At 40.3% G+C, this 14,555-nt stretch overlaps 1 protein-coding gene across 1 annotated transcript in view; it reads right to left on the bottom strand.

The window, feature by feature from the left end:
• CLIC4 (chloride intracellular channel 4) overlaps positions 1 to 14,555 on the bottom strand; it is a 90,412-nt gene that overhangs the window by 31,899 nt on the left and 43,958 nt on the right. Inside the window, exon 2 of the mRNA XM_082613302.1 lies at positions 12,785 to 12,894. Within this exon, the coding sequence (XP_082469428.1) occupies positions 12,785 to 12,894 (110 nt within the window). The remainder of the gene's footprint in view (positions 1 to 12,784; positions 12,895 to 14,555) is intronic.

Raw genomic sequence — 14,555 nt, 5'->3', positions numbered from 1 at the left:
TGGCAGAGGAGTGAGATGTGGAGATCACCTTCCTCCCCACAAATTCTACAAGTGGAACAACTCCTAAAGAACACCTACTGAACGCTGGCAGAAGACCTCAGACTCTCCAAAAGTCAAGAAAATACCCACATACCTGGGTAGGGCAAAAAAAAAAAAGAAAAAACAGAGACAAAAGACTAGGGATGGGACCTGCACCTCTGGGACGGAGCTGTGAAGGAGGAAAACTCTCCACACACTAGGAAGCCCCTTCACTGGTGGAAACAAGGGGTAGGCCGGGGGGGAAGCTTTGAAGCCACGGAGGAGAGCACAGCAACAGGGGTGCAGAAGGCAAAGTGGAGAAATTCCTGCACAGAGGATCGGTGCCAACCAGCTCTCACCAGCCTGAGAGGCTTGTCTGCTCACCCGCCGGGGCGGGCAGGGGCTGGGAGGTAAGGCTCAGGCTTCGGAGGTTGGATCCCAGGAAGAGGACTGGGGTTGGCTGCGTGAACACAGCCTGAAGGGGGCTAGTGTGCCACAGCTAGCCGGGAGGGAGTCTGGGAAAAAGTCTGGACCTGCCGAAGAGGCAAGAGACCTTTGTTTCGGGGTGCGCAAGGGGAAGGGATTCCTTTCCCGTGTGCCCACAGTAGGCAGAGCACCGCCTAAGTGAGCTCCAGAGACAGGCGCGAGCCATGGCTATCAGCTCGGACCCCAGAGACAGGCATGAAACGCTAAGGCTGCTGCCACTGCCACCAAGAATCCTGTGTGCAAGCACAGGTCACTATCCACACCACAGCCCCCGGAGCCTGTGCAGCACACCACTGCCGGGGTACCGTGATCCAGGCACAACTTCCCTGGGAGAACACACGGTGCCTCAGGCTGTTGCAACAGCACGCCGGCCTCTGCCGCCACAGGCTCGCCCTGCATTCCAATTATGACTACCATACCCCTCCCTCTCCCTGGCATGAGTGAGCCAGAGCCCCTTAATCAGCCGCTGCTTTAACCCTCTCCTGTCTGGGCAGGGAACAGATGCCTGAGGGCAACCTACATGCAGAGGCAGGGCCAAAACCAAAGCTGAACCCCAGGAGCTGGGCAAACAAAGAGGAGAAAGGGAAATTTCTCCGTGCAGCCTCAGGAGCCGCGGATTAAATCCCCACAGTCAACTTGAGGTACCCTGCATCTGTGGAATACCTGCATGGACAACGAATCGTCCCAAAATTGAGGCGGTGAACTTTAGGAGCAACTGTAGACTTGGGGTTTGCTGTCTGTGACTGATTTGTTTCTGATATTTATGTTTATCTTAGTTTAGTTTTTAGCACTTGTTATCATTGGTGTATTTGTTTACTTGTTTGGCCGCTCTCTTCTTTTTTTTTAATTATTATTTTTTTATGTTAATAATTTATTTTTCTTTTTTTCTCCCTTTTCTTCTGAGCTGTGTGGCTGACAGGGTCTTGGTGCTCCAGCCTGGTGTCAGGCCTGAGCCTCTGAGGTGTGAGAGCCAACTTCAGGAAACTGGACCAACAGAAACCTCCTGGCCCCATGTAATATCAATCGGCAAGAGCTCTCCCAGAGATCTCCATCTCAGTGCTAAGACCCAGCTCCACCCAATGACCAGCAAGCTCCAGTGCTGGATGCCCCATGCCAAACAACTAGTAAGACAGGAATACAACCCCACCCATTAGCAGAGAGGCTGCCTAAAATCATACTAAGTTAACAGACACCTCAAAACACACCACCAGACGCAGCCCTGCCCACCAGAAAGACAAGATCTAGCCCCACCCACCAGAACACAGGCACCAGTCCCCTCCACCAGGAAGCCTACACAACCCACTGAAACAACCTCACCCACTGGGGGCAGACACCAAAAACAACGGGAACTATGAACCTGCAGCCTGCAAAAAGGAGACCCCAAAAAGAGTAAATTAAACAAAATGAGAAGACAGAGAAATATGCAGCAGATGAAGGAGCAAGGTAAAAACCCACCAGACCAAACAAATGAAGAGGAAATAGGCAGTCTACCTGAAAAAGAATTCAGAGTAATGATAGTAAAGATGATCCAAAATCTTGGAAATAGAATGGAGAAAATACAAGAAATGTTTAACAAGGACCTAGAAGAACTAAAGAGCAAACAAACAATGATGAACAACACAATAAATGAAATCAAAATATCTCTAGAAGGAATCAATAGCAGAATAACTGAGGCAGAAAAACAGTAAGTGACATGGAAGATAAAATAGTGGAAATAACTACCGCAGAGCAGAATAAAGAAAAAAGAATGAAAAGAATTGAGGACAGTCTCAGAGACCTCTGGGATAACGTTAAACGCACCAACATTTGAATTATAGGGGTTCCAGAAGAAGAAGAGAAAAAGAAAGGGAATGAGAATATATGTGAAGAGATTATAGTTGAAAACTTCCCTAATATGGGAAAATAAATAGTCAATCAAGTCCAGGAAGCACAGAGAGTCCCATACAGGATAAATCCAAGGAGAACCATGCGAAGACACATATTAATCAAACTATCAAAAATTAAATACAAAGAAAAAATATTGGGCTTCCCTGGTGGTGTAGTGGTTGAGAGTCTGCCTGCCAATGCAGGGGACACGGGTTCGAGCCCTGGTCTGGGAGGATCCCACATGCCGTGGAGCAACTGGGCCCGTGAGCCACAACTACTGAGCCTGCGCATCTGGAGCCTGTGCTCCGCAATGAGAGGCCGCGATAGTGAGAGGCCCGTGCACCGCGATGAAGAGTGGCCCCCGCTCGCCGCAACTGGAGAAAGCTCTCGCACAGAAACGAAGACCCAACACAGCCAAACATAAATAAATAAATAAATAAATTTTAAAAGAAAAAATATTAAAAGCAGCAAGGGAAAAGCAACAAATAACATACAAGGGAATCCCCATAAGGTTAACACATGATTTTTCAGCAGAAACTCTATAAGCCAGAAGGGAGTGGCAGGACATATTTAAAGTGATGAAAGGGAAAAAGCGACAGCCAAGATTACTCTACCCAGCAAGGATCTCATTCAGATTTGACAGAGAAATTAAAACCTTTACAGACAAGCAAAACTTAAGAGAATTCAACATCACCAAACTAGCTTTACAACAAATGCTAAAGGAACTTCTCTAGGCAGGAAACACAAGAGAAGGAAAAGACCTCCAAAAACAAACCCAAAACAATTAAGAAAATGGTAATAGGAACATACATATAATAATTACCTTAAATGTAAATGGATTAGATGCTCCAACCAAAAGACACAGACTGGCTGAATGGATACAAAAACAAGACCTGTATATATGCTGTCTACAAGAGACCCACTTCAGACCTAGGGACACATACACACTGAAAGTGAGGGGATGGAAAAAGATATTCCATGCAAATGGAAATCAAAAGAAAGCTGGAGTAGCAATTCTCGTATCAGACAAAATAAACTTTAAAATAAAGACTACTATAAGGGATCCATCCAAGAAGAAGATTGTAAATATGTATGCATCCAACATATAGGAGCAACTCAATACATAAGGCAAATGCTAACAGCCATAAAAGGGGAAATCAACAGCAACACAATAATAGTAGGGGACTTTAACACCCCACTTTCACCAATGGACAGATCATCCAAAATGAAAATAAATAAGGAAACGCAAGCTTTAAATGACACATTAGACAAGATGGACTTAACTGATATTTATAGGACATTCCATCCAAAAACAACAGAATATACTTTCTTCTCAGGTGCTCATGGAACATTCTCCAGAATAGATCATATCTTGGGTCACAAATCAAGCCTTGGTAAATTTAACAAAATTGAAATAGTATCAAGTATCTTTTCTCACCACAACGCTATGAGACTAGATATCAGTTACAGGAAAAAAACTGTAAAAAATTCAAACACATGGAGGCTAAACAATACACTACTAAATAACCAGGAGATCACTGAAGAAATCAAAGAGGAAATCAAAAAATACCTAGAAACAAATGACAATGAAAACATGACAACCCAAAACCTATGGGATGCAGCAAAAGCAGTTCTAAGAGGGACGTTTATAGCAATACAATCCTACCTCGAAAAACAAGAAACATCTCAAATAAACAACCTAACCTTACACCAAAAGCAACTAGAGAAAGAAGGACAAAAAACCCCAAAGTCAGCAGAAGGAAAGAAATCATAAAGATCAAATCAGAAATAAATGAAAAAGAAATGAAGGAAACAACATCAAAGATCAATAAAACTAAAAGATGGTTCTTTGAGAAGATAAACAAAATTGATAAACCATTAGCCAGACTCATCCAGAAACAAAGGGAGAAGACTCAAATCAACAGAATTAGAAATGAAAAAGGAGAAATAACAACTGACACTGCAGAAATACAAAAGATCATGAGAGATTACTACAAGCAGCTATATGCCAATGAAATGGACAACCTGGAAGAAATGGACAAATTCTTAGAAAAGCACAAGCTTCTGAGACTGAATCAGGAAGAAAAAGAAAATATAAACAGACCAATCACAAGCAGTGAAATTGAAACTGTGATTAAAAATCTTCCAACAAACAACAAACAAACAAAAGCCCAGGACCAGATGGCTTCACAGGCAAATTCTATCAAACATTTAGAGAAGAGCTAACACCTATCCTTCTCAAACTCTTCCAAAATATACAGCAGAGGGAGGAACACTCCCAAAATCATTCTACGAGGCCACCATCACCCTGATACCAAAACCAGACAAAGAGGTCACAAAAAAAGAAAACTACAGGCCAATATCACTGATGAACATAGATGCAAAAATCCTCAACAAAATACTAGCAAACAGAATCCAACAGCACATTAAAAGGACCATAGGGCTTCCCTGGTGGCGCAGTGGTTGAGAGTCTGCCTGCCGATGCAGGGGACACGGGTTCATGCCCTAGTCCAGGAGGATCCCACATGCCGCGGAGTGGCTGGGCCCGTGAGCCATGGCCGCTGAGCCTGCGCGTCCGGAGCCTGTGCTCCGCAACAGGAGAGGCCACAGCGGTGAGAGGCCCGCGTACCACAAAAAAAAAAAAAAAGGATCATACACCACGATCAAGTGGGGTTTATCCTAGGAATGCAAGGACGCTTCAATATACACAAGTCAATCAATGTGATACACCATATTAACAAATTGAAAGATAAAAACCATATGATAATCTCAACCGATGCAGAAAAAGCTTTCAGCAAAATTCAACACCCATTTATGATAAAAACTCTCCAGAAAGTAGGCATAGAGGGAAGCTACCTCAACATAATATAGGCCATATATGACAAACCCACAGCCAACATCGTTCTCAATGGTGAAAAACTGAAACCATTTCTGCTAAGATTAGGAGCAAGACAAGGTTGTCTACCTTCACCACTATTATTCAACGTAGTTTTGGAAGTTTTAGTCACAGCAGTCAGAAAAGAAAAAGAAATAAAAGGAAACCAATCAGAAAAGAAGAATTAAAACTGTCACTGTTTGCAGATGACATGATACTATACATAGAGGATCCTAAAGATGTTACCAGAACACTACTAGAGCCAATCAATGAATCTGGTAAAGTAGCAGGATACAAAATTAATGCACAGAAATCTCTGGCATTCCTATACACTAATGACAAAAAATCTGAAAGAGAAATTAAGGAAACACTCCCATTTACCATTGCAACAAAAAGAATAAAATACCTAGGGATAAACCTACCTAAGGAGACAAAAGACCTGTATGCAGAAAACTATAAGACACTGATGAAAGAAATTAAAGATGATACAAACAGATGGAGAGATAGACCATGTTCTTGGATTGGAAGAATCAACATTGTGAAAATGACTATACTACGAAAAGCAATCTACAGATTCAATGCAATCCCTATCAAACTACCAATGGCATTTTTCACAGAACTAGAACAAACAATTTCACAATTTGTATGGAAACACAAAAGACCCCGAATAGCCAAAGCAATCTTGAGAAAGAAAAACGGAGCTGGAGGCATCAGGCTCCCTGACTTCAGACTATACTACAAAGCTACAGTAATCAAGACAATATGGTGCTGACACAAAAACAGAAATACAGATCAATGGAACGGGATAGAAAGCCCAGAGATAAACCCACACACATATGGTCACTTTACCTTTGATAAAGGAGGCAAGACTACACAATGGAGAAAAGACAGCCTCTTCAATAAGTGGTGTTGGGAAAACTGGACAGCTACATGTGAAAGAATGAAATCAGAACACTCCCTAACACCATACACAAAAATAAACTCAAAATGGATTAAAGACCTAAATGTAAGGCCAGACACTATCAAACTCTTAGAGGAAAACATAGGCAGAACACTCTATGACATAAATCACAGCAAGATCCTTTTTGACCCACCTCCTAGAGAAATGGAAATAAAAACAAAAATAAACAAATGTGACCTAATGAAACTTAAAAGCTTTTGCACAGCAAAGGAAACCATAAACAAGACAAAAATAGGAGAAAATATTTGCAAATGAAGCAACTGACAAAGGATTAATCTCCAAAATATATAAGCAGCTCATGTAGCTCAATTTCAAAAAAACAAACAACCCAATCCAAAAATGGGCAGAAGATCTAAACAGACATTTCTCTGTTGAAGATATACAGATTGCCAACAAACACATGAAAGGATGTTCAACATCACTAATCATTAGAGAAATGCAAATGAAAACTACAGTGAGGTATCACCTCACACTGGTCAGAATGGCCATCATCAAAAAATCTACAAACAATAAATGCTGGAGAGGGTGTGGAGGAAAGAGAACCCTCTTGCACTGTTGGTGGGAATGTAAATTGACACAGCCCCTATGGAGAACAGTATGGAGGTTCCTTAAAAAACTACAAATAGAACTACCATATGACTCAGCAATCCCACTACTGGGCATATACCCTGAGAAAACCATAATTCAAAAAGAGTCATGTACCAAAATGTTCATTGCAGCACTATTTACAATAGCCCGGAGATGGAAACAACCTAAGTGTCCATCATCAGATGAATGGGTAAAGAAGATGTGGCACATATATACAATGGAATATTACTCAGCCATAAAAAGAAACAAAATTGAGTTATTTGTAGTGAGGTGGATGGACCTAGAGTCTGTCATACAGAGTGAAGTAAGTCAGAAAGAGAAAAACAAATACTGTATTCTTACGCATATATATGGAATCTAAAAAAAAAAAAGGTTCTGATGAACCTAGGGGCAGGACAGGACAGAAATAAAGACACAGATGTAGAGAATGGACTTGAGGATATGGGGAGGGAGAAGGGTAAGCTGGGATGAAGTGAGAGAGTAGCACTGACATATATACACGACCAAATGTAAGATAGATAGCTGGTGGGAAGCAGCTGCATAGCACAGGGAGATCAGCTCGGTGCTCTGTGACCACCTAGAGGGGTGGGATAGGGAGGGTGGGAGGGAGACGCAAGAGGAAGGGGATATGGGGATATATGTATACATACAGCTGATTCACTTTGTTATACAGCAGAAACTAACACAACATTGTAAAGCAACTATACTCCAATGAAGATGTTTAAAAATTTTTTTTAATTTAAAAAAAATTTAAAAACTGGATGGTGAATACTCATTAAAAAAAAAGAAAAAACTAAAATAAGAAACAGAAAGAAAGGGAAAGATAGGAATGAAAAGGAGACACCTTATAGGAGCTAATACTTTAAGCAACTTAAGTGGCTTAATTGCAATTAAAATTTAATTCAGCACAAACAATTGGAGGCCCTCGGGCTGGTGGCTGGGTTCCAGCTGCTTGGTATAAAATGAGTACAGCACAGCCACAGGACACTGGAGCTGCTCCTTAAAAATGACCTACTGTAACTAGTTGACTCACTAAATGGAGAGAAAAAAATATGAAGTACGTAGACTTACACGTTAATTTAGTTCCTTTTTAAAACTTTAAAGATGTTGATTTTCAAGGCATAGAATTATTTCATACAAATCAAGAGAATGCTGGACACCAGATGGCAAATAAGCAAAAAAAGGTAACAACACAAATCTTTTGTTTCAGATCAGTTTACTCCTATTAATTATCCTTCACTAGATTTGCTATATTCTGACTAATAATAAAGTCACTAACTGAATGACTGAATTGTGAACATCAAACCACACACACCAAGATCCCAGTTACTAAGTATTTTGTCTGTGTGTCCCGTTCAACCAGTTAAAGGATTTTATTTATTGTGATTAAATGTGGTATACTGCTGATCTCTGTCTACTTTAACGTCAACTTGTGGAGCAATCATTTTAGAACAAAATAGCACCCATGAAAAGGTATCAAATTCAGCTTTTATAATGCTCAACAGATTTTATTTATAGTTTATAAGCAGAGTTTATACTGACAACAGGTTTAGAAAACCTTTCACTAACAATCCATTTTTCTATTTCAGCTCTTAGTGGCCTCAGCAGGATTCTTCATCTTTGAAATTATCTTGAAAAAGAACATAAAGACATGTGGCAGTGGCAGTGGCAGTGAAATTCTGTCTGTCTCTGTCTCTATCTCTCTCTGTCTCTATCTCTCTCTGTCTCTCACACACACACAGGGTATGTATACATGTGATTCAAAATGCATTCATGAGACCCATACCTTGAATTGTAGGACCATTCTAACAAGGGCTTCACGTAGCCCAAGTCAACTTTACAAAGTGGAAGAACAGAGTCTGTACTTTCCTGACTGACCAGCAGCAGGAAATGAATGATTTCTCTAAAAGGCTGGCCTGTTCCACTCCACTTAGTCTCTCTGTATGTGTTATTCATGCTGCTGTGTACTGAAGATGTACCTGGAACTCAAACTGATCTCTCAACTTGCTGAAGACTATTTTCAGAAGGGTAGAACCACAGAGACATGATAATGAAAGCAAATTACCTGAAGAATCTATTTGGAAATCAGATTTTGTTCTGAGTTTATAACTCCTTTTAAGATATACAGAACTCTCAGTTTTATAGTTCTGCTGTAACATTTTAAACTATAACAAAATTGTTAAAGTTTAAACTATCATAATAATAATCCAAAACCTTATGCCATGATCATGGCAATTTACTTGTGGGTCTGACTCATACAATGTTACAAATGGTATGCTGACTTCTGAAGCAGAAGGAACTGGTGACACCACAAAGGATGAGACAGTTAGTTTCAATGTTTAAGGTGGGAATGGGAAAAATGAAAACAAATATTTCTCAGATTTTTAAAGTGGTCTTCTCCAATTTATCTATTTTCTCAGAGAATATCATGGAGAAGGAATATTATTCACTGGTAATATAGCAGATATCACTGCTTTTACAATAAAAAGCTAATTTCTTAAAGTTATCATTTCCACTCTCATTTCCCAAAACAAGAAGAGTTTACCCTAACAACTATATGGCCACACTCAGCTATATCCAAGTCAATGTCTCAGTGTGTATATGTATGTGTGTCTGTCTCTCTCTCTTATTACTGTTCTCACACTTTCTTCTTTCTCTTCCCCCAGCCTACCTCTCAGGCTTATCTGTGCTCTAATGATGCTGATCTCTGATTTAAGAACTTCGGAGCATAATGAAGATAATGGAAGTCTTCAAATAAAGATCTTGATCACTGCCATGAACCTGTCAGCCACAAAGGCCCTGTAACACCAGTGTGATAAAAATAATAAATTCTATTCAATAGGTCTGAAAATGGTCTGGTAACAGTAGTAAAAAGTACCCTGAACAGTGTTTAGCATGTAATAGACAATGAAGAAATGTTAGTTTACTTTTCCCTTCTTTCTTACTGAGATTAAAAATGAGGTAACTGACCTCCAAGAAGATGAGACAGCTTGCCCAACGAAATCAGAGACAGGGCTCTCTCCACACAGACCCAGGTCTCTACCCCTAGCACTTTCTGCTATGCCATGGTTGCTCCCCTTTTGATGACACGTGATAACATCCTGAAATGTGTCCCATATTTTAATATTTTCACTTATATTTACCTGAAGCTTTTGTTCAAACGGCAGTTGATATAAACCTAAATTCCTAAAGCCTGGGAACTTTTTTTTTTAATCTGAAAGTTCTGTAATACGACTGCAGAATAAACAAAAAATTAGGTTTAGAAATTACTCCCACAAAAGTATGAAGGCAGCACTGGCAGGAAGCAATGGGAGGTTGTTCCAAGCCTCACAGGGGCATATGAATACCACCAGCATAGTCACTAACACCGACTGAGCTTCAAAGAGAACGTGTTACACAGTGCCAGAACTAGAAACTGGCTTGTTCTTACGGATGAAATGTCATTTAACAATAATTTTTTCAGAGCAGAGAGTGGGCTTCTAAAAAGCTCTCAGTAGAGTTCTATTGCTCTCCGCCAGTTTGTTCTGGGATCAGTACATTTCACCAAGAAATTAGGCAATTATCAGGAAAAGCAGGAAAATAAGCACTATAGGCACCGAATCTTTCTCCCCCGCAGCTTTCTAAAAACAATCATATTTAAAGTTTTAAGAATATATTATGAAAGGTACTTTTTACTACAGCATGTTTTAGTCCTCTGTGACAACTTTATTTTATTTATACTGGGGTTTTTTTTTTTTTGAGCCAACGTTCACTCTCTTGGGGTACCTTCTCTTTGAAATCTTACTTAAGACTATATATAAGCATGTAAACTCATAGAAAAGGTCTGGAAGGATGATAAAGACCAAACCTAAATGCAATTATCTCTGTGAAGGGGAATCTGATGACCAAGGTTAGGGATGAAGGGGACTCATTATCATGTACTACTTGTACACTTTTAATTGACCTTAAGAAGGATTTTTTTATATGTACTGTAGACCTGAGACTTTTAAAGAAAGCTAAAGAATATAGGCTCCAGTATTAAGTGCTCTCTGTAGATTTTACACAAAGCTCTAGGAAATAAACACACGTCTTCTTTGAGTAGCAAATTTTCTAATTAGGAGGCCCTGAATCTTTCATCCTACTTCCCATGTGTCACTTTTTACATGTAGGGTACATTACTCCTAAACATATACAAATCCCCAAATATCAATCAACTTCCAAGAATAATGTCATCCAAACTTTGTAAATGAAAAGTGAAACAGATGACTTAGAAACAGCCGTTATGAGTTCACTTCCTTTTCAGAACCAGATTCCCATCGTTTATGGTTCTATTACTGGTGTGCACCACGATCAAGCACTGTATTGAGCTGTTCAAAGAAGGCTTTTTCAAAGCATGTTAGTCAACGCACTTGCTCCAAGCCAAAAATGGAATAGGAGAAATCCATGTATTTTAAGACACACTAAGGGTGTGTGCTTGGCGGCATGGTCTATTTTTAGAAGTTATATTGGGAAACTCCCTTTGTGAACGCATGTAGGAAAAAAACAGTAATAGAAGGGTAACTATATAAATTATTTCCTTCTTACAATAGCTCTGTCCAATATGAGCTAGGTATGTCTTCAAATGAGCCTGTAGTTCTTACAATTCCCAAAGGCTTATTTCTACATTCATATATATAACCAAAGGGGTTCCTGGGAGACTTTATGGCTTATTTTCAATAAATAGATTTTAAGTCTGCAAAATCTCAATTAAGTGAAGTAAAAAATAAATTTTAGGGCTTCCCTGGTGGCGCAGTGGTTGAGAGTCTGCCTGCCGATGCAGGGGACGCGGGTTCGTGCCCCGGTCCGGGAGGACCCCACATGACGCGGAGCGGCTGGGCCCGTGGGCCATGGCCGCAGAGCCTGTGCGTCCGGAGCCTGTGCTCCGCAACAGGAGAGGCCGCAACGGTGAGAGGCCCGTGTACCACAAAAAATAAAAATTAAAAAATTAAAAAAATAAAAATAAATTTTAAGGAACTGACAGGGGTCCCAGAGAATGCTAACCTAGAACAGGGAATGGGATTATAGCTGTCAGGTAATTCTCACATTGTGATGCCCAAAAGGAGAATGTTCATGAATTCTGCTACCCATCCAGTGATAGCCTGTCATCATTTTTTCTTGGACACTGCTCATGTCTAATATGCTTAAAAAATAAGTAGCAAAGCATTTTCTGCTTTGTGGCATTTGTGTCAAGAGGAATACATTTCCACTGCCAAATCCCAGATTTTCTATTGGTAAAAATGTTCTCAACCCTTGGTTTAAATCTTTTTTTTTTTTTTAAGTATGAATGTTCTTCGCCTCAGACCTGTTTGCTAAGGGAGAGGAGAAGTTACTGAGTAAAAAAAAAGCTTACTGCTATAAGCTTACTGCTATCAGGGCTCTTCGCAGCCCTCTCCACTTTGGTCTGTAGAGAGAAAGTCAGAAACAACCCTCCACCTAGCAAGAACAATCACAGGGGCATAGATAACTGCTCTTATTCTATAACTGTATTTAACCAAATATGGTTAAAATCATATCATAGAACACTCCTATTATGCTTTGAAAAGTAGATGAAATGAAAAAGACCACAGCAGTAATCAGCCTCCAAAAATCCCACTCTTGGTTTTTAAAGATCCAGATTATATAGGCTATGTGTCTACGAGCACATTTGAGAAGTCGCCTGCTTAGAAAGTTCTGCATAGTTACATGTTTATCTGTAAAGTCAAAGATTTCACTGCTTCTACACTAAAACAGCTCCTGGCGCTGCTCTTGATATTATAAGGTAAACATACAATAAGTTCCTAAAAAGACTGAGAGGCCACAAGCAATATACTTACATTGTGAATTATCCATAATACTTATACAAGTTAAATGTGCCCATAAATCAGCTGAACTTTAATACATTTCTTTATAGAACATATGCAAGCAAAGTGAGGGATGAGGAGAGGATCAAACTGAAAACAGCAAGTTGATCCCCAACTACAACCAAATCTTACCTTTTCAGGTCAACAGTTGTGACACTAAACACAACTCCTTTGAGCCAAAGAATCATGAAGAGCCTCTGGGAAAAGGGGCAGTTTCCTATGCTTTCACCATCACTGCCAGCCTGGGAAAGAGAAGTAAACATTAAAAAACAAGGCCAAAGTGATGATACACAAAACAATAGACCTTTTCCTGAATTTTAGTCAAGGGTACTAGGAGACAGGAAAAGTTGCATTGTGGAGGGAAAAAATTCAGGTCTTTCATTTACCTCTTTCTCTTTTTTTTGTTTTGGCCACACTGCGCAGCTTACAGGATCTTAGTTCCCTGACCAGGGATTGAACCCAGGCCTTCGGGAGTGAAAGCGCAGAGTCCTAACCACTGGACCACCAGGGAATTCCTGCCTCTTTTTCTTAAAAATGGCCAGTCTAATATAGCGCTGTCCAAGAGAGCTGTCTGCAATGGTAGAAATTATGTGAATTACCACTGTCCAATACAGTAGTTATTTGTGATATATGGCTAATGAGTACTTAAAATGAGTACCTAAAAAACTAGCCATACTTAAAATGTGGCTAGTTCAAATGAACTGAATTTTATTTACTTTTAATTAATTTATATTTAAACAGCCACATGCGGCTAATGGCTACCTTATTGGACAGCACAGGTCCAGTCAATCCCTAGGGGGTACATATATCCTTGCGTCAGGGCAGACTATCATAAGTTTTATGAAACGTAAGTCATTTCTTGTTCTATGAAACAGTATTCTTTACAAGGCAAAATAAAAAGGGAAACGTGTGCCTCTCTCCAAAGGGCAAAATAACTGCCAACCTCCCCCACATTAAACAAAATTATTCATGGGACTTCCCTGGTGGTCCAGTGGTTAAGACTCCACACTCCCAAGGCAGGGGGCCCGGCTTCTATCCCTGGTCAGGGAACTAGATCCCGTACGCTGCACTAAGAGCCCGCATGCCGCAACTAAAAGATCCCGCATGTCGCAACTAAGACACAGCGCAGCCAAACAAATAAATAATTTTTAAAAAATTATTCATTAAAAAAATCCCATACCCTGTTTACACATTCCTTCAGGGAACAAGAAAATAACAAAAGATATCTTTATAATAAGTTATTTGTAATCCTACTTAATAAATGAAGCAGCTGACTTCCCTGAGCTCTACGATAACACAATTTTCCTAAAAATTAGAGTGGGACAAATCTAGAATTCCATCAAGTATGCCCCCCAAGTTTAAAAAGGAGGGAGGGGGGAGCAGGAAATGAAAGAGCGAGCAAGCAGGCTGGAAGAGAACATTCTGACACTCACTAGCAGCCAACACAGCCCTCTTCACCATAAAGTCTATGAATAGAGCCAGTGACGTTCAACAAGTCACTCAAAGATGCTGGTAGAAGTACTGTTTATTATCCTAAAGTAAGTCTCAAAAACTTCAGAAGCCATTTCAGTAAAATGCTACATTAGTAAAGTCATTAATTCCTAAACTAGTGGGGAAATGGAGGGGAGTTAAAAAAAATAAAAGCAGTTACCTGATTAAATATAATACAGGGGACTCCCCTGGTGGCACAGAGGTTGGGAATCCGCCTGCCAATGCAGGGGACACAGGTTCGAGCCCTGGTCTGGGAAGATCCCATATGCCACAGAGCAACTAAGCCACAACTACTGAGCCCACGTGTCACAACTACTGAAGCCCACATGCCCTAGAGCCCGTGCTCCACAACAAGAGAAGCCACCGAAATGAGAAGGCTGCACACTGCAACGAAGAGTAACCCCTGCTCGCC

This window comes from Mesoplodon mirus (assembly GCF_964341445.2).
Source record: "Mesoplodon mirus genome assembly, chromosome: 3".
In the NCBI taxonomy this organism is placed as follows: domain Eukaryota; kingdom Metazoa; phylum Chordata; class Mammalia; order Artiodactyla; family Ziphiidae; genus Mesoplodon; species Mesoplodon mirus.
Note: the sequence above shows the minus strand (reverse complement) of the source record. Positions and strands in the feature narration are given on the sequence as shown.